The 21,312-nt window shown below is 51.7% G+C and overlaps 1 protein-coding gene across 1 annotated transcript in view; it reads left to right on the plus strand.

Annotated features, from left to right (window-relative positions):
* The window catches only part of lhfpl3 (LHFPL tetraspan subfamily member 3), a 43,600-nt gene extending 22,779 nt beyond the window's left edge, over positions 1-20,821 (plus strand). Inside the window, exons 2-3 of the mRNA XM_056276702.1 lie at positions 20,416-20,646; positions 20,811-20,821. Of these exons, the coding sequence (XP_056132677.1) occupies positions 20,416-20,646; positions 20,811-20,821 (242 nt within the window). The remainder of the gene's footprint in view (positions 1-20,415; positions 20,647-20,810) is intronic.
* The last annotated feature ends 491 nt before the right edge of the window (positions 20,822-21,312 follow it).

The raw sequence follows: 21,312 nt of genomic DNA on the forward strand, positions 1-21,312 counted from the left end.
AGATTTGCTGACAGCCAGTAACAAAGCTTAGCACATGTTCTTCTTCTGTCTGCGGCAGCACGGTTCCTCCACGTGGAGCTCTCCTTGGCAGACGCCTGTGCGTTCGGCACTTTTCCTGGTGGGAGCCAGTAATTAATAGGGACACCTGTTCTGAATCACCTCCTCCGTTCCTCCAAACTGAGAGGTTCACAACGAACGGGAGTCCCTCTTGTACTGCAGAGCACAAAATCCGCTTTGGATTGAGGTTTGCAGCGCTCATGATTGCTGATGTGCTAGAGCGAGATGGCTCTTTCAGTGCACCAGAAGGCATGGCGGGACTCACGTGGTATGAGGAGCGAATGACAGAGGTGGAGACTGAAATGTTTTGTTTGCTTGTTTCTCTGAAGTATGTCAGTTCCTCCCTCAGCGCTGGGACGTGACCCAAGTGCGCATACTCTTGCCATTTGCTGTCAGCCCGCACAAATCCACGCATCGTTGCATCGGATTGGCGAAGCGGTGCGTTGCCATGGCGATGCAGCATCCGCCTCATCGGCCCCGCTGAGGCGCGCGCTGCTCCCCCGACCGACCTCTAGAGATTGCTGGAATCCTTTAATGGCTCTCGTGGTCGGGAGAAAGTCTTGGGAAATGTTGCTGAGAGGTTGCTTGTAAAGACACCTAACTCACGATGGTGTTGACCAACTTCAGTCCGCTCCAGGACCAGGACTAACTGAATATGATGGTGCATTTTAGTTTGGATGCAACTTTTTCCTCCCTCTTAAATCAGTTCCGCCGCAGTCAACAGGGGGTCCTCCGTGCAGAAGATGAGAACATGCAACTGCCCAAGAAGATTGCCGTGAGAGCCTCTAGAGAGGTAGTCCTAAGCGTGGAGTTTGTGCAGGGTCATTGTATTGTTCTGACATGCGCTGTTAGCTTGTCCGGCTTACTGATGTGTACTTCACATGAGCTCACTTATTCTAGCCATCTTCTTAGGAGACTGGGGAACTCTAAAACAGCAGCATCGTAAATTTGGTTGAACTAGAGTTTGTGTGTGCCCTTTAACCAAGGTCAGTTGTTGTTGTTTTTGTTGTTGTTTTTGTTGTTGTTGTTCTGACCCGAGACACGATGAAGAGCTTTTAACACCGTAGCTTTTGTACCTATTAATTCCGGCCCGCGCTCGATAGAAACGCGGGCGGCTTCATCTGCGGGAATGATTGGCTGTAAAATTTGATCCTCAATCAGTTTTATGACGCGCTATTCTCAAGGGACCTTCCTCAAACTACATTGTCTTTGAAACAGTGCGAGGCGGGGGGTGGGGAGGAGGGGGGGTGGAATATATGTCTTTTTCTTTTTTAATAGGCTAAAACGATGACAGCCAGTTGAGGGGCGAAGTCGACCCCGTCAGGAAAATGAGGAGTGGATTAGCTGGTACCTCTCCCGAGTCTCTGAAGTGCGGTTTCGCAGTGTGCCTGTCTCACACTGCATTTTTAAACAGGACCGGTACCGCCCCCCCCCCGCGCGCCTCAGATGAGCTGGATTGGGATTCAGCTCTTGTAGTCCTTGTTCCTGCTGAATTGCTCCAGCCATCACTCCCCTTTCCTCTCCTCTCATCTCCTCGTCATTTCATTTCTCACCTGAAAAAGGACCCATGAATGCGCACGCGCAGGCGCACACGCACTCACGCATTTTCAGATGTGGACTTATAATAGCTCTTATAAGCTTATTTTCATTCCTGACATCACGTGTTCACCTTGTACTCCTGTAGTTATATGTTGTTTTTATTCGTGTGTGTGTGTGTGTGTGTGTGGTGGGGGTTATCTTGTGTGTCTTGCCCTGTGTTGTTTTTACTGCTACTGCGGCAGAACCAATTGCGCCCTCGGGGACAAATAAAGGTCTACTACTCTACTAACTACTGCTGCTCCTTACTACTAATACCACTACTCCTACTATTACCACGTCTACTACTACTACTCTACCATTACTACCGTTCCTCCTACTACTACTCCTCCTACTTCCACTACTACGCTACTACTACTAATACTCCGACTACTACTACCACTACTACTGCTCTGTTACAACTACTACTACTCCTACTACTACTACTACTCTACCTCTACTTCTACTACTCCTACTACCACTACTACTACTCCGACTACTACTACCACTACTACTACTCTACTATTACTACCACTACTCTACCTCTACTACTACTCCTACTACCACTACTACTCTACTACTACTACTACTGCTACTACTACTCCTACTACTACCACTACCGCTACTACTACTCCTATTCCTTCTATTACCTCTACTACTATTACTCCTATTCCTTCTATTATCTCTACTGCTACTACTACTACTACTACTACTACTACTATCCTACTGTACTCTACTCCTCCTCCTCCTCCTACTCCTCCTACTCCCACTACCACTGCCACTACTCCCTCTACTCCTACTACTGCTACTACTACTCCTACTCCAACCTCTACTACTACTATCCTACTCTATCTCTACTACTACTACTAGTCTACTACTGCTAGTACTACTACTCATTCCCCCACCATGTTACAGATCTGTCTGTGTCTTTTCTGTTTGTCCAGGCCAACAAAGCTCATGCAATTACACGTTTATTTTAAGCCCAAACTGCACAGGAGGAGCACTTTTTTCTCCCCAATCTGGCCATTACCCCACTCTTCCGAGCCGTCCCGGTCGCTGCTGCACGTCCTTTGCTGTTCCGGGGAAGGCTGCAGACTACCACATGCCTCCTCCGATATATGTGGAGTCGCCAGCCAGTTCTTTTCACCTGACAGTGAGGAGTTTCGCCAGGGGGACGTAGCACGTGGGAGGATGACGCTATTCCCCCCCAACCCCGAACAGTCGCCCCGACCGAACAGAAGAGGCGCTAGTGCAGCAACCAGGACACGGCCAACCCGCAGACACGGCCAACTATGTCTGTAGGGACGCCCGACCAAACCAGAGGTAACACGGGGATTCGAACCGCCGATCCCCGTGTTGGTAGGCAGCGGAATAGACCGCTACGCTACCCGGACGCCCAGGTGGAGCACTTCTCCCCTTTACCTTTCTCTCTCGTTTCCAATTACTTTCCCATCCCTCTCTAGTTTTCTCTCCAATCTGTTTCTGCCTCTCCCACCCTCCTCCGTCAGCTTCTTTCAAACTCAGGCTTTTCACCCCCCCCTCTTTCCCCGCCTTCCTCTGTGTAACAAAAATGAAAAAAAATAAAGTGCATATCAGCTAGCAAGGTTAGTATTACACCCGTAACAAGGTGTATTGGTGGAAGCAGTGACAAGAATAAATCCACTCAACATGCAAATGGCTTCTGATGGCGCCCCCTGCATACAGAGCAGGCCTCGGGGACTGGGCCGGTATCTGAGGCTCTGAGCACCGTTGATCGGTTGTAAGTACAGAATAAGATGACTGGATTACGGTTCGTCCCCGGCGTAGCCCGGCTGGAGGGTATCAGAATTAACAACACCGACACAGGTGAAGCTCGCCGCCCTTTCTAAACATGAGCAGAGACCAGCGGGCCTGTCGTTGTAGCTGAAGGTTGGTCTGCGGCCTTCGGGAAGTGGGTACAACAGGATTCACAGTGTCCTTTTATTTTGCCACCCAAAATAACACTAATCAAAATGTCGGGCATCCGGGTGGCGGTGGCGATCTATTCCGTTGCCTACCAACACGGGGATCGGCGGTTCGAATCCCCGCGTTACCTCTGGTTTGGTCGGGCGTCCCTACAGACACAATTGGCCGTGTCTGCGGCTGGGAAGCCGGATGTGGGTATGTGTCCTGGTCGCTGCACTAGCGCCTCCTCTGGTCGGTCGGGGCGTCTGTTCAGGGGGGAGGGGGAAGTGGGGGGAATAGCGTGATCCTCCCACGCGCGACGTCCCCCTGGTGAAACTCCTCACTGTCAGGTGAAAAGAAGCGGCTGGTGACTCCACATGTATCGGAGGAGGCATGTGGTAGTCTGCAGCCTTCCCCGGATCGGCAGAGGGGGCGGAGTAACGACCGGCACGCCTGGGAAGAGTGGGGTAATTGGTAAAGTACAATTGGGGAGAAAATGGGGAACCCCCCCCAAAAAAAACCCAAATCAAAATGTCGCTTTAGTTTGTGTTCGGGTTTTGCTTATACCCCCCCCCAAACCCAGTGTTTCGAAGAGGCTAACACATTGGGTGTTGCTCTCACTTAAAAGCTTCCGAACCGCCCCGCTAGGAGGCGCCGCCATCGGGGGGGGCGCCCATTAATCAGCCGCGCGGTCACTGTGGACGGTGGGAGGAACTGCACGAGTGAGTGCACCTAACACAGAGGTTGTGAAAGAGGAGGGGGCCGCACGAGGTTCATCTCACATATCATCTCGCTGCTCCCACTTATTAAAATCTCTCGACACGTGCACGCACGCACTCACCCCCTCTGGGTGGGGGGAGGGGGGATCGAAAGCGAGAAAAGGGTATTTTGCCCTTGCGTCTCCGTTGCATCTGTCTGTTTCTGCCCCAATTAACTCGCGCTGATAACATTCTCCACGGCCCACCTCCACACCAAGGCACGGCGCGCGCCCAGATTCTCTCTTTCCCTCCGTGCGTCTCCCTTTTATTACCCTGCTACCACCCCACCTCGTCTAGCGCCCCCCACCACCAACACACACGCACACACATGCACAAACACACAATGAAAGCATGACATTTAACACAACATGATTATGCGGAGCAGATAGCAGGGCTGTGAAATTTGACATAATGAATGGTTTGATTGTTTTGTGTGTGTGTGTGTGTGTGTGTGCGTGTGTGTGTGCGTGTGTGAAGATAGAGAATTGACAGAAGCGACTTCAGAGTCCTACTTATGATGCCTCCTCCTCTGGTTCTGCCTCCGGGGCCAATGCTAACCTGCCCCACCGCTGACAGTTGTCAGCCGGGAGGAGAGGCTGACAGGCGTGTTAGGCATTTGTTCAGATCGGAATCGGCGGTTCGAATCCCCTCGCTGCCTCCGGCTTGGTCGGGCGTCCCTACAGACACAATTGGCTGTGTCCGCGGGTGGGAAGCCGGATGTGGGTATGTGTCCTGGTCGCTGCAGTAGCGCCTCCTCTGGTCAGTCCGGGTGCCTGTTCGTGGGGGGGGGGACTGGGGTGAATTGCGTGATCCTCCCACGTGCTACGTCCCCTTGGTGAAACGCCTCACTGTCAGGTGAAAAGAAGCGGCTGTTGACTCCACATGTATCGGAGGAGGCATGTGGTAGTCTGCAGCCCTCCCTGGATCGGCGGAGGGGGTGGAGCAGTGACCGGGACGACTCAGAAGAGTGGGGTAAATGGCTGGATACAATTAGGGAGAAAAAGGGGAGGGAAAAATCCCCCCCCAACAAAGAAGACATGCATGTTAGGGTTAATACTGTGCCCCTGAGCAAGGCAGTGGAAAGAAGAACTGGAGCTGGTCCCCGGGCGCTGCAGCGGCACACTGCCCCTATACAATAGGACGGCTGAAATGCAGAAGACAAATTCATCGTAACTGAACAACTGTGCAAAATAAAGTGGCTTTCTTTCTAAGATAAAATAATCTGCACCAGATACAAGCTGCAGCTGTGTAGCTGACCTCCGACCTCTGAGAAGTGGCCGTAAGTAAAAGGGGTTATGTGTAACTCTGCTCGAGTGGCAGCATCTCTTACTCGGTGGGGCGGTAAAAACAATACATCGTTGCAAGGCGACAGATTCAGGGAGGAAGACCGAGGACACACAGCAGGTTTGCCAACATCTGGCGTCTTCTGGCGCCCTCAGGTAGACGTCACTGCTGCGGCTGCTGCAGCGCTCAGCCAGCACCGCCTGAGCCCAGCCGAAAACACGCACAACAATCCGAGTCCGGCTCCTGCGCTCTCCGGAGGGTGTGTGTGTTTGTTTGTGTGTGTGTGTGTGTGTGTGTGTGTGTGTGTGTGTGTGTGTGTGTGTGTGTGTGTGTGTGTGTGTCTGTCTGTCCCCGGGGAGAGAATCTGTGGGAGAGAAAGCGAGCCAGAGTTTCCTTTGATCCTCTTGTAGCCTACACCCCCCCACCCCACCCCCACACACACGCACACACACACACACACACACACACACACAACCCATCAGACTGACACCACATGACAGGGATAGCCTACTTGTGAACACAGCCCCCAACATACCTCCTAATGCATACACGTGTACACACACACACGCACGCACACACTCACACACACACACAGGCAGCACTAACAAACACATTCACCCATGTGTACTCACACACTAACACAAACATGCCAACCCCTTCCTACACACACACACACACACACACACACACACACACACACACACACACACACACACATATTTTATCTTTTGTGAGGACTCCATCCATCCATCCATTATCCAAACCACTTTTCCAGCTCTCAGGATCACGGGATGCCTGGAGCCTGTCTCAGCAGTCATTGGGCGGCAGGACGGGAGACACCCTGGACAGGCCGCCAGTCCATCACAGGGTGGACACACACACACACACACACACACACACACACACACACACACACACACACACACACACACACACACACACACACACACACACACACACACCTAGGGACAATTTAGTACGGCCGATTCACCTGACCTACATGTCTTTGGACTGTGGGAGGAAACCGGAGCACCCGGAGGAAACCAACACAGACACGGGGAGAACATGCAAACTCCACACAGAGGACGACCCGGGACAGCCCCCAAGGTTGGACTACCCCGGGGGCTCGAACCCAGGACCTTCTTGCTGTGAGGCGACTGCGCTAACCACTGCGCCTCCGTGCCGCCCTGTGAAGACTCCTCATTGACTATATTCATTCCCTAGTCCTTAACCATCAGAACTGCATGCCTAACCTTAACCCTTACCCCAACCTTAACTTAATCCCCATCCTAATTTTAACCCTAAACCCAAGTCCTAACCCTCAAAAAGACCGTTAATGAATTGAGGACTAGCCTAGATTTCCTTAATTTGATGGTGAAAGACTCACATTGGTCCTCCTCACCAAGAAAGGAGTATATGGAGTCAATGTGCACACATGCCCTGAAAACGTGTACACACACACACACACACACACACACACACACACACACACACACACACACACACACACACACACACACACACACACACACACACACACACACACACAACAGATGGAGCATATGTGTGAAAGGCCGGAGACATGGTAGAGGCCAGGGGAGACAAATGGACAGACGTGAGTTTGAGGATGAACTGCGTGTTCCCATGTTCTACGTTATCTGCAGCAGCAGGATGAGCAGTCATCCCAGCAGCAGCAGCATCAGCAGCATCTGGCTCTCGGGTCCAGACGATGCTCGAAGTCAGAGTCTACGTATGCATCCTGAAGCCAGACTCGCTCCTCGGTGCTACTTTTACTTCCGTTCAGGTTCCCGCTCTGTGCTGACTCCTTGGAGAGGGGGATGTACTCCTCAGCACTCAGCGGTAAATGAGGAGAGATGAGAGACCCAGATGAGGTGCGCCTCATTAAAATATCCCTCTACCTCAGGGGTGGGGGTTGGGGTCGGTGTGTGTGTGTGAGCCGCAGCTCATTTCACTGCCCCCCCTCCCCCAGCACGCTGAACGCCAGCAGTTCGGCAGAGCCTTTGGTTTCGAGGAGCCCTGCTCAGACGCCATGTTCGGCTGAGACTCGCTGCACGCTGCGGGGGCTGTTTGGTCATGATGGAGAAAACGTCACCAGAGCCGGCCTCCTTACGGCTGCCAAGGTTTGAAAGCATCAGTCACCAGGAAGCCTTAAAACGGACTGATGCGGTTCTGGGTCTGGAGGGTTGGGTTTTTTTTTTAAAACCTGTTTAATTATTCACGACAGGGAGAGTGTTTTCGTTGGCTGCCTTCCCTCTGTGCTGCAGAGAGTTAGACGGATGTGAGAATGAGGGGAGTCAGTGAGGAGGTGGTCGGGCCTCCCTGCTGTTCGGAGCAACCTGTCTTCAATGCATTTTATTAGCAGGAGGGGAATGATAATGCTGCAAAATCACACTCTCTTCTGGAGTCTACCCTATAGATTTCAACACGTTTTTAAAGTGGGGAGCACACTCCTTTTGTTGCTTCCATTTCTAAGGGGGGCTTGGATTTTGGGGGGGGGGCGGTCAGAGAGGGTGCTTGAATTCCATCTACCGCTGAAGGGGAGGGGAAACAACTACATTTCAGTTTGCAACATGATAAATTCGTTCTTATTCACAGTGAATGTGCCATGTATGTACCAGTGTGTGTCTGTAATTTGTTCAACGACACTTAAATTGGGAAACGTCACTGATGGGGGGGGCGATGTTTTCTCGGTTCAGGGATGGTCGTTCCCTCTTCACATAGATGACCTCTTTGACTTTCCGTTCAAACCAGCGTTCCTCCCTATCGAGGATGTGCACATCCTCATCCTTGAGGGAGTGGCCACTGGCCTATAGATGGTGTAGACTGTAGATGGGTGTAGACTGTAGATGGTGTAGACTGTAGATGGGTGTAGACTGTAGATGGTGTAGACTGTAGAGTCCTGGCCTGACGTGTTGGCTCTCCTGTCTTGTGCCGTCCTCTTGGCCAGCGTCTGTTTGGTTTCCCCGATGCACAAGTCACAGCAATCCTCCCGGCACTTACCAGCGTACACTATTGCTCTGTTTGTGCCAGGGGACCCGGTCCTTGGGGTGGACCAGTTTCTGGCGCAGTGTGTTTGGGGGTTTGAAAGCAACTGAGACGCAGTGTTTGTAAAATACATGTCTCAACTGTTCCGCCACTCCTGCCACATACGGGATCACCCCGGTTTTATGCTTAGGCAGCTGTTGTCCTTCTCCTCTCTTCGATTGGTTGGTGCACTGTTTGGGCGTCTTCCTGGCTTTGACAAACGCCCAGTTAGGATAACCACACTTAACCAGGGCCTGTTTAATGTGGGATTTATCCCCTTCCCTGGCCGCTGTGTCGGTAGGGACGTTGTCAGCTCGGTGGTACAGCGTCCTGATGACTGCTAGTTTCAGTGGATGATGAGAGACAAACCATAAGTACTGATCAGTATGTGTTGGTTTACGGTAAACATCAATGATCAAAACCAACTGCAACCCCCCCCTCATTTCTCCCCAGTTGTACCCCACTCTTCTGAGCCGTCCCGGTCGCTGCTCCACCCCCTCTGCCGAGCCGGGGAGGGCTACAGACTACCGCATGCCTCCTTCGATACATGTGGAGTCACCAGCCGACTCTTTTCACCGGACAGTTCCCCCCCGAACAGGTGCCTTGACCGACCAGAGGGGGCGCTAGTGCAGCGACCAGGACACATACCCACATCCGGCTTCCCAGCCACAAACACGGCCAATTGTGTCTGTAGGGACGCCCGACCAAGCCGGAGGTAACACGGGGATTTGAACCAGCGATCCCCGTGTTGGTAGGCAACGGGATAAATCGCTACGCTACCTGGACGCCCACCACTTGCAATTTCACAGTGTAAGAAGGCAAACCTGTCATTTTCCACATCCTCCCGGGTGAACTTGATGTGGTTGCCCACCGAGTTAATTTTAGATTTAATGTTAACCCAGGTGTCGTCCACAAATCTGAACTAGGCTAGGTGGTGCCCCTGGATAGGACATCGGAGCCCTCTTATCCACTTCCTCCATGTACAAGTTGGCCCCTATAGGTGAGACTGGGGAACCCATAGCACACCCCTGCCTCTGCCTATAGTACTGCCCCCTGTATGTGAAGTACGTGGACTGAAGACACAGCTCCAGGAGCAGACACACTTGGTCAGTGTTAAGGGTGGTCCTATCGCTAAGGGTGGGGGCATCCTGTAATGTCATACGGACCACCTCCGCTGCTTCATCGACAGCAACGCACATGAAGAGAGACGTACCATAAGAGACCGTTGCTTCATCCGCCTCCATAATGATGCCCCCCACCTTATCCACAAAATCCATAGTGCTCTGAATGTGACGTGGTTGGGAATACATGCAGAACACTTAGAGGTGTTATGGGTCACTGAGTTAATCACACTAACTGGGCTGTAGCGGCACATCCTGTTTCTGTATCTTAGGTAACCCATGCAGACTAGGTGTAGCGTCCCCTGGGTATAATCTGTAGTATAAAAGTCTGTCCATGGCATTGTCCTGCTCTAACAGCTTCAGACAATCGATCCCCTTTTCCTTGCAGCCACTGTTGTAGGGTAATGTTATGCAGCCAACAGCTCCCCCTGGGGGCACTGATTGATGTATACTTGCCCTGTGTAACATGCCTCAGTTGCGTTATGGGCACAGCCGGTGAATACATGTTACTAAGCGACACAGCCCGACTCTGTCTGTTATTTATATGCACCTACACCTGCAACATGGTGTCAGAAGCGGGATTGGAACCCAACGTGAGTCTTACGTTGCCTGTTGCTTGAACAGTGTGCGTTTATTTTTTTACTAAGCGTAGCTAGAAGTTTCAGTTAGCCTGCTAGCATTAGCATCGAGCCATGACGATGGCTTCCAATATTCCGCCGCCGGAGCCCATGAAGATGACTGGGGATCTTCACAGCAACTGGGCTAGCTTTCCATCAGAGTTTGAGGATTATTTGCTTGCGACCGGGATCGACAAGGCAGAGAAGCCGGTGCAGGCAGCGACGCTCCGGAGGCTAATGGGGAAGGAATGCCTCCATGTTTACGTGCACAACCTGGGACTCACAGCGGAAGAGCAGAAAGACGCCGGAGCGATACTCGACCAGGCACGTAGCCAAGCAGGTGGTTTTCGTGTCTGAACCCCCCCCCCCGAAACCCCACGGCCCGTCTGAAATGGCACCAATAATTATTTAGTTATCGTTTTGATTATTTGTCACCGCCCCTCTAGCCTACTCATACGCTGCATCTATCGTGACTGACAGGCGTTAAACCTGTCAGTTAATTTGTTTCCAAACATGATGTATCTTATTGGTCTGTTTCATAAAACAAATAAAATCACACGCTTTTGATTGGCTCAGGGGTCTGACGAGTCAGCTAAGCAACCTGCCACTGGTTATGCTAGCTAAATGGTCGATCTATAGTTTGCTTTTCAAAAGCAATGGAGCCGCCGAAAGCTACCTGTAAATCAGGCAAGCGCAGTAAAGTTAATATTCGTAAAATCAGTGATTTTTTTGTTTCAACGTGTCCCGACTCAAAAAAGAAAAAAAAGAACATTACAGACGATCTGGTCACTAACGTTACCGATTTTCCGGAGCAAGTCTCAGCAGACCCACTGCCCTCCTCCTCGGAAACGGAGCCAGAGTTAGCAGACCCGCCGTCCTCTACCTCGGAAACGTTTTCACACGACTTTGTGGATTATATTGGTGGGAAAATATCAGACGAACAGAGAAGAGAAATATACTCACTGGACTGGACGGCCAATATCGGACAAACATTCCCTACAAAACTAGGAGGTAAACTACGTTTCCAACGTCATTGGATTGACCAGTGTAGCTGGCTAGTATACTCAACAAGGTCCGACGGTTGTTTTTGTAAGCACTGTGTTGCGTTTGCAGTCGAGCATGTGGGCAAGGGAGGGCACAGAAAAGCTGGCAAGCTAATTAATGTCCACTTCTCAGACTGGAAACATGCTTTAGAGACGTTCAAAGACCATGCACAAAAGGCATATCACAAGGATGCAAGTTTGAAAGCGGACAATTTCCAAATGGTTCTCAACAATAAAATGGATGTAATTTCACTGAGGCTAGATTCTGAGAGAAAAAAGCGAGTCCAAGAAAACAGAGAAAAACTCAAAAGCATCATTGCAACATTGATTTTTTGCGGTCGCCAAGAACTCGCCCTGAGAGGTGATATTGATTCAGGACCAGTGACATTGAATGAGCCAACTCACAATGACAGAAATTTCAGGGCTTTACTCAGGTTTAGGGCTACATCTGGCGACACAGTACTGTTACAACACTTGAGTAAATGTGCAGCAAACTCTAGCTACTGCAGTCCTGATGTACAAAATGAAATAATCAGCATAATTGGAGATGTGATAACAAACAAACTGGTGCAGAAAGTAAACTCCGCGCAGTGTTTCGCTGTGTTGGCAGATGAAAATGAAAGATGTTTCAGGGCGGGAGCAGCTTTCTGTCTGTGTCAGATACGTGAACCAGAATGACAGCCAATATAGCATCAGAGAGGATTTTTTGTCCTTTGTTGATATCGAGAAGTTAACCGGGGAGGCAATCGCCAATTCAATCGAAAGTCAGTTGACAAATGCAGGCGTTGATTTACAGTTTTTACGTGGCCAGGGATACGACGGCGCATTTGCCTTGAGTGGCCGTTTACGTGGTGCCCAAGCTAAAATCAAAGAGAAGCACAAGCAAGCAGTTTATGTGCACTGTGCCAGCCACAGTTTGAATTTGGTCCTAAACAAGTGCTGCACTGTACAAATGGTGCGAGATTGCTTTGGAATTGTCTCGGAAATCTGCACTTTTTTCCATGATTCGGCTTTGCGGTCTGCCAGTCTGCGACACGAGACGGAGCGTCTTTTACCCGACTGCAAGAAAACGCGACTGACGAAGTTGTGTGAAACGAGATGGGTCGAACGCCACGACGCAATATTTACAATCAACGAGCTTTTAGACCCTGTGCGATCCAGCCTGCAGAAAATCAGTGAAACCTTCACAAGAGACACATCTGTCAAAGCCACTCAGCTCTTTAATTCAATTGACAATGCAGAATTCATGCTGTCCATGAATGTGAGTGAGAAGATGCTTGCAAAAACCTACCACCTGTCCACCTTCCTTCAGAAGGAAAATTGTGACTTGGTGAGTTGCGTTTCAGCTGCTGATGCTGTTATTAAGCAGGTAGATGAGATGAGGGCTAACTCTGAGATGGAGTTCAGGCAGATTTTCCAAAAGACCTCTTCCCAAGCAGCCAAGTATGGGGTTGAATTTCGACCACGAAGAGGCATGGACTGCAATGAGGATCCATTGAAGGCCTGTGAAAATCACTCCCGGCAAAAGCTTTTCATAGTCATGCTTGACTTTTATTAATCACAGACGAAGGAACGCTTCAGCAAACACAGAAATGTGATCTCCAACCTCTGCTCCTTACTGCCATCTAAGGTCAGCATGCTGAACGACAGCTCAGCTCAAGCGCTCTCCAACCTGTATCCTGATGAAGTGTCACCGCATCTGGAAGTTGTAAAGTCAGAAATTGACACCTGGCGGGATAAATGGAAAGATGCAACTTATGTTCCACAAAATGCCATCTTCCTGTCACCAGTGCCCATGTTGAGAGAAGTTTTTCCCGTCTGGGAAGGATCAAGGACAAAATGCGCAGTACAATGACGGAAAGACGGCTTAATGGACTGACATTGCTCTCGGAGCACAGAGACATTGTGGTGACGCCAGAAGAGGTACTGGACATCTTTTGCAGACAAAAAAGACGATTGGACCTGCTTTTATAAGGTAAGACCCACTTTTATTTATTAATGCATTGATGATTATCTATGGGCCATTAATACGTTGACATTTACCATACGGTTGGGTATTAGGCTATAGTATATAGTGTGGGAATTTTATTTACCGGTAGCTTTCGGCAGTGTTGCCCGACCCCCCGACCCCCCAAAATGTGTTTCTGGCTACGGGCCTGTTCTCGACAAACTGGGGGAATACTTCACACCTACCAAAAATGTCATCTTTGAGAGGTATGTTTTTGGCAACCTTAAACAAGAGGAAGGAGAACCTGTGGATGCTTTTGTCACGAGACTGAGAGAAAAGGCTGCCACATGTGAATATGGAGCTATAAGAGACGAGCTTATAAGGGACAGGCTTGTTCTTGGAACAACTGATGAGGGCGCCAGACGACGCATGCTAAGAGAAAAGGAGCTTAAGTTGGAGGGAGCTATTGACATTTGCTGTGCAGCGGAGGTGTTGGACAATAAGTTAAAATCCATGTCACTTAGCAGCTCTGTGACTGCGGAGAGCATCAATGTAGCACATGGACAGCGACCAGGACGGAGACCTACCAGCAGGCCATCCGAGCCCACCAACACATCTGCACAGCCACAGAGAGGCACAGGTGAATGCAAGTACTGTGGCACACCGCACAGACGGGGGCGAGACCTGTGCCCCGCATTTGGAAAGTCATGTCGCTTGTGTGGCACTGCTAATCACTTTGCCAAAGTGTGCATGAAAAGAGGCCAGCAAGCACGTCAGTTGAACGCTGTGGATGACCCGCGCTAGGGGACCCGGAGGACAGCGACCGCGATGAGAGGGATGTGTACACGGCTGAGAGCGTGGGGGCTGTGAACACTCAAAGGAAAAAGTGGTTTGTAAACCTGCCACTGCACAGAGGGGTCCAGAGGTGCCAGCTTGACTCTGGAGCCACCTGCAACGTGATGAGCTTGAAAGACAAGATGAGACTGGCGCCTAGAGTGCCTTTTCAGAAAAGTCTCACCAGGCTGAGACTCTACAACAGTGAGTGGATGAGCTCAATGGGCGTGTACAGCACAGTGTGTCATCAGGGGCAAGACGCAGACTGGACTTTGAGGTTGTGCGCACCAGCCAGAAGCCCTTGCTTTCAGGGGAGACATGCGAGAGACTTGGCTTGATACGCTTCACCATTCCCGAAGAGCTGAATAAAGTGGAGCACTGCAAGACAGGTGAGCTAACCAAAGGCTGTCTCATTAACACTTACAATGACGTGTTCACCAGCCCAGTCGAGTCACTGCCGGGTGATGTTCACTTCGAGTTGGATAGCACTGTGGCCCCTGTCCAGTGCGCACCAAGAAATGTCCCGGTGGCCCTCAAGGCAGCTGTTAAGGCGCAGCTGGACCAATATGAAAAGGATGGACACTTAACCACAGTCACTCAGCCCACAGACTGGATTAGCAATCTGGTCATAGTGAAGAAGCCAGACAAATTGAGGCTTTGCATCGACCCCAAGCCACTTAACCGAGCCCTGAAAAGGTCCCATTACCTCATGCCCACTTTAGATGACGTGCTGTACAAGCTGCCTAAGGCACGTATCTTCACCCTGGTGGATGCGCGCGACGCATTCTTGCAGTGTCGCCTTAATGAGGAGAGCAGCCTGATGACAACTTTCTGGACGCCGTGGGGTAGAAAGCGATGGCTGAAGCTCCCTTTTGGCGTGTCAGTCGCACCAGAGCTGTACCAGAGGAAACAACATGAGCTGCTGGCCGGTTTGAAAGGAATTGAGCCCATAGCCGATGACATCCTCATAGTCGGCTGTGGGGACACGGAGGAGGAGGCCGTTGGCAACCACGACGCAAACCTCATTGCTCTGATGGACAGATGCAGGGAAGTGAAGCTGAGGCTGAGTATAAAAAAAGCTACAGTTTCGTGTGAGGGAGGTCCGCTTCCACGGCCACATACTGTCGGTGGAGGGCCTCAAAGCTGATCCCGAGAAGGTCAGGGCAGTCCTGGACATGCCAAACCCCACAGATGCAAAAGGCGTTCAGCGGTGTGTCGGCTTCGTTAACTATTTATCGAGGTTCATGCCCCGCTTGTCAGAGGTGTGTGAACCGCTGAGAAGGTTGCTGGACAAAGGTGTGCTGTGGCACTGGTTGCCCAAACATGATGCTGCTATGAAAGAAATCAAAACGCTGGTCACGGCAGTGCCAGTACTACGTTACTATGATGTCAGCAAGCCAGTCACCATACAGAGCGACTCCAGTCAGACCGGTTTGGGCTGCTGCCTGCTTCAGGGGGGACAGCCAGTCGCGTTCGCCTCCCACGCGCTGAACCAGACGGAGCAAAACTATGCACAGATTGAGAAGGAGTGCCTGAGCATCGTATTCGCTTGTCAACGCTTCCACTACTACCTATATGGGAGGGGTGATGTGACTGCAGAGACCGACCACCGCCTGCTGGTGTCAATCTTCACTAAGCCCCTTCTCAGTGCACCAAAGCGCCTTCAAAGCATGCTCCTCACACTTCAGAACTACTGCCTCACGGTGATGTACAAGCCAGACCCTGAAATGTACATCAGTGACACGCTCAGCAGAGCCACCACCCCGCCACAGAGAACGGACACTCAGTACAGACGTGAAATGGTCTGCAGCATGCAACAGGTGCAGTACGACACGGCAGCCATTCAGCAGGCAGACTATCTAAACGTCACCAGCCAACGCCTCGCACAGATTCGAAAACACACAGAGGAGGATGTGTGTCTTCAAACACTCAAGTCGGTCGTGCTGGAGGAATGGCCAGAACATAAAGAGGAGAGCCCCATAGCCATCAGAGAATACTGGGCCATCAGAGATGAAATAAGCGCACAGGATGGTGTGCTTTTTAGGAGCCAGCGTGTCATCATTCCAAAAGCTATGCGTCCTGAGATGCTGAAACGGATCCACTACAACCACGTGGGGGGTGAGGCTTGTTATAGACAGGCCCGGGATACTCTCTACTGGCCAAATATGCAGGGGGAAATCAAAGACTATGTGCAGCAGTGCTCAGTGTGTAACGAGTATGCACACGAGCAACAAAAAGAGACTATGATATCACACCCGCTCCCCACACGTCCCTGGCAGCTGGTGAGCATGGACTTGTTCAGCTACGCAAGGCAGGACTTCCTGCTCATGCTGGATCACTATTCAGACTTCTGGGAGATTGATCTACTCCCAGACCTGTCGGCAGAAACGACCATCCGAAGGTGCAAGCCGCAGTTTGCACGGTACGGTATCCCTGACCGGGTCATTTCCGACTGCGGAGGTCAGTTTGATTGTGGAGAGTTTCGGGCGTTTGCGAGGGAGTGGGGCTTCGAACATGTCATGTCCTCCCCGAGACACCCAAAAGCTAACGGCAAAGCAGAATCTGCAGTGAAGATTGTGAAAGGCCTATGCAGAAAAGCAGACCGGGCCGACGAAGACCCCTGGAAGGCTTTTCTACACTGGAGAAACACGCCCACTGAGGACATGCGCTGCAGCCCAGCACAATGGCTGATGTCACGGAGGCTGAGAACTCTTCTCCCTGTGGCCGACCAGCTACTAGCACCTCAGATCATCACTGGGGTCACAGACAAGCTGAGGGTGAAGCATCAGGCAGCGAAGTTGACATGACAGAACTGCGAGGGATCTGCCAGAGCTAAACGTCGGCCAGCCTGTCAGGATGAAACCAATCCCGGGTGACAGGACAGGCCGATGGAGGAGAGGAGTATGCCTGCAGCAGGTGGGACCGCGGTCCTATCTCGTCAACGTGGAGGGAACCACGTACCGTCGCAACAGGGTTGATCTCCGACCAGCAGAGGTTGCCCCTCCACAGCCGTCAGCCCACACAGAACGGCCACCGGAGCAGCCTGTGGGCGCGTGTGCAGCTGAAGGGGGCCATGTGAGCGGGGGCAGCATGGAGGAAGTCGTCAGCAGCCCTGTAATGTCTCCAAGGTCGTCAGCCCCGAGGTCGCCGCCATCTCCCCCACAGGCTGTGACCACACCATGCCGTGAGTTACAGGGCCGGCCCTTCTCCCGGAGCGGGAGGCAGATTAAGCCTCCAGAAAGACTTGACCTCTAGGTCATACACTGTACTGAGATTGACACACACACGCTCACACACACTGGACTGTGGACATTAAGAAAAAAAAACGAAACAAAAACTGTGATGTTCACTTCTAATGTTCTTATTCAGTGGTCTTGTGGATGTTCTGATGCTGCCATTTTGTCGTTATTGTTCTGCAGAGGTTTTGGTTGATATTGACTTGCTGTTCCTTCTTGATGCACTATTTCCATTGCACTATTTAATATTGGGATATGAGCACTAATGTTCTAATGGCTAATACTATCCATTATATTATTTAGTATTGTATTCTACGAAAGGAAGGGAGATGTTGTAGGGTAATGTTATGCAGCCAACAGCTCCCCCTGGGGGCACTGATTGATGTATACTTGCCCTGTGTAACATGCCTCAGTTGCGTTATGGGCACAGCCAGTGAATACATGTTACTAAGCGACACAGCCCGACTCTGTCTGTTATTTATATGCACCTACACCTGCAACAGCCACTGCCTGGATGTCACGCTGCAGGGGCTCACAAGTATTCACGTCGCTAAGTAGCGTCATAACGTCCTCATTCCAGTCTGTCTGCTTTAATACAGCAGCGCATCTGCCTTTGTCTGCCAGAGGGATGATGAGGTTACTGTCCTCACTGAAGAGTCGTGAGTGCTCTCCTCTTGGCTCTGCTGATGTTGGACGGGGGCGCCTTCGCATTGCTGAGGCAGGCCGCAACATTAGTCCACAGTTACTCCGCTTCCGGGTCCACGATGCTGTTGTTGCGGATCGCCGATGCCGTGGTTCTGTTGCCATCTTACAGTGCTGTGACCGCAGCTCTTCCCAAATCCTCTGTGAAGAGTACACATGGCCATTGTAACGCTGGGTAATGGTCACGGAGATTTTCATATTGTAGCGAATTCGGGGGGCAGTCTGGGAGACCGTCGCCACAGCCGGGACGCGAACCCCTGTGTCCCACTCCGCAAGCGACAACGTTAACCAGTCGACTAAAGGGTCCGACCCGTTAATCAAGGACCAACGTGTCTATTTATCCATGCACGCTACAATATGAAACCGATCATTGGGGGGGCGTCCGGGTTGCATAGCGGTCTATTCCGTTGCCTGCCAATACAGGAATCACTGGTTCGAATCCCCGTGTCACCTCCGGCTTGGTCGGGCGTCCCTACAGACACAACTGGTCAAGTCAAGTCAATTTTAATTGTATAGCACCGTGTTCGCGGGTGGGAAGCCGGATGTGGGTATGTGTCCTGGTCGCTGCAGTAGCGCCTCCTCTGGTCGGTCCGGGTGCCTGTTCGTGGGGGGGGGGGGACTGGGGTGAATTGCGTGATCCTCCCACGCGCTACGTCCCCCTGGCGAAACGCCTCACTGTCAGGTGAAAGAAGCAGCCGGTGACTCCACATGTATGGGAGGAGGCGTGGTAGTCTGCAGACCTCCCCGGATCAGCAGAGGGGGTGGAGTCAGTCTAGACTGCGGAAATCGTGAATCATTTTCCCCAGTAAACGCTGTGTCCAGATAAACCTATGCAACTTTCTGGGATTTCCTTCCATGGATTACTGAGCATGCGTCAAGACATTTCCAGTGAACGTTTCCTCACAGGTTCGATACTCTGTTCCTTCCTTTCAAACTGTGACTTTGAGGCGGGTTTTTTCTTCTTCGTGCATTGTGTATTTTACTTAAATGTGATACCTGTTTACTTAAGATCTACCTGCACCAATACTGTTTAACGCGGACTTCTCAGTCAATACACACCAATCCCAAAACTCGGGGAGGTTGCTGCAGCGGTCGATGGACCTAGTTGTCTTTTTTTGGGAGGTGTTGGCACGAGGTTTGACGACTATAACATGGTAACGTCCACACTGGTCACCGCAACTGGGGCCGTGAGTACCACCGCCCCCACCCCCCCAGCTTTATCTCATGACTAGCAAAAAACACCGGAGAGCAGAGAGGGAGAGAGAGAGAGAGAGGGCGCACAAGCAGGGAGCCCTGGATCATAACCCCCCACCCCATCCCACCCCCAACCAAAGAAGGTGAACCCTACATATTGAGGAGCGAGAAGGAGGGAACGAGAGAGGGAGAAAGGGGACGGAGATAATGACAGAGGAAAGGGTTGGGGGAGGTTAAGATGGATGTAAACCTAGAGGTGGATAAGGGTCAGAGGTGGGGTTGGGGGGGTTAGCCAGCCTCCGTCATCTCCGGAGAATAGCCGTCTGTGTAATCTGCTGGCCGCCTTGGTCAGCGTGCTTGCGCTGATACATGCGACAATGATGTGCGTCTCAACACACACACACACACACACACACACACACACACACACACACACACACACACACACACACACACACACACACAGAGTCTAGCATTGTGTAACAATTGGTATAAACCACTAAGACTTGCCTCAGTGACTGTAATCGGCCAGGTGTTTGTGTGTGTGTGTGCGTGTACGGCTCATCACTGGCAGCAGGCCTGTTGTTAGATGACTGTGCTCTCTTCCAGTCCAGTCTGTCACTGTCAGCCGTGCAGCACCGGGCTGCTACCGGAGGCAGTCAGTGTTGGCTGAGAGTGCGGTGACATGTGCTAACATATTCTCTTTCACCGTCTCCTTCCTCCATCCTCACCTCACCCTCCCCCCACCCCCACCCCAGCTCGGCATCATGTCATCTTCCGCATCCTCCTCTCGCTCTCCTGTCTGTCATTCCTCTCCCATCTCGTCCCCCCTCTGAACTGAACCGTCTCCACTTTTCACCTCTGAAAACACAACCATATTACACGTGTGTGTGTGTGTGTGTGTGTGTGTGTGTGTGTGTGTGTGTGTGTGTGTGTGTGTGTGTGTGTGTGTGTGAGAATCAATGTGCAGAAGTTATTTTGTTGCACTTTTTAAAAACTGACATTCACAACTGAGCTGGTGGACCATGACAAGGAGCAGAGACACCCCGAGCCTCTCTCTCTCTCCCCCCCCCCGCAGGTACGTGTCTGGTGCTGGGCTGTATGATCTACCCTGACGGCTGGGACAGCGACGAGGTGAAGAGGATGTGCGGGGAGCAGACGGACAAGTACATGCTGGGTGCGTGCTCAGTGCGTTGGGCCTACATCCTGGCCATCATGGGCATCATGGACGCCCTCATCCTCTCCTTCCTGGCCTTCGTCCTGGGCAACCGCCAGGACAGCCTGATGGCCGAGGACCTCCTCGGAGACAGTAAGACACCAATCCCTCCGGGGGGGGGGGGGGGGGGCAGACATGGCTCGGATAGGGGCGAGGAGTGCTGGCAGTGTAGCTCAGATTGTGTTTGGGGTTTTTTTGGGGGGAGGGGGGGGCAAGGCAGTTGGCGACACAAATCCCATGTGTTCTCATTTTCACAGAAGAGTTGTGAGCAAATTCTGACAAGCCTGTGGCTGTTAAGTCTGTTAGGCCCTGTTATGCCATCTCCTCCGTCGCTCGGTCGCCGGGGGTTCACCTCTGCATAGCAAACGCCAACGGCTATCAGGAGGACCCGTCCCCACACACCAGCGGAAAGGCAGCGGCTGCATCCGGCCGCCATACCGCCGCAAACCCCACCCAGCAGAGCAGGTTTCCCGCGCATAATTTCACACAACCAAAAGTGTAATTTGCATACATTAGATGGGTGTTACAGCGCACCTGCTCGGCCTGCTTCTGCTACCAACTGGCAGAGAGAGAGAGAGAGAGAGAGAGTGGGGGGGTGTGCTGGAGAAGGAGGAAAGAGAGATGAATTGGGAATGGGGAGAAGTAGAGCAAGAAATAGAGAAAGAAAGTGAGAGAGGGGGGGACAGAACAATCGGTGATGGAGGGAATGGGGCGATAGCAAGGGTTAATTGAGGCCTGGGGATGCTGGACAGCGATGGG

The sequence above is a fragment of the Lampris incognitus genome, chromosome 3 (genome assembly GCF_029633865.1).
Source record: "Lampris incognitus isolate fLamInc1 chromosome 3, fLamInc1.hap2, whole genome shotgun sequence".
Lineage (NCBI taxonomy): Eukaryota > Metazoa > Chordata > Actinopteri > Lampriformes > Lampridae > Lampris > Lampris incognitus.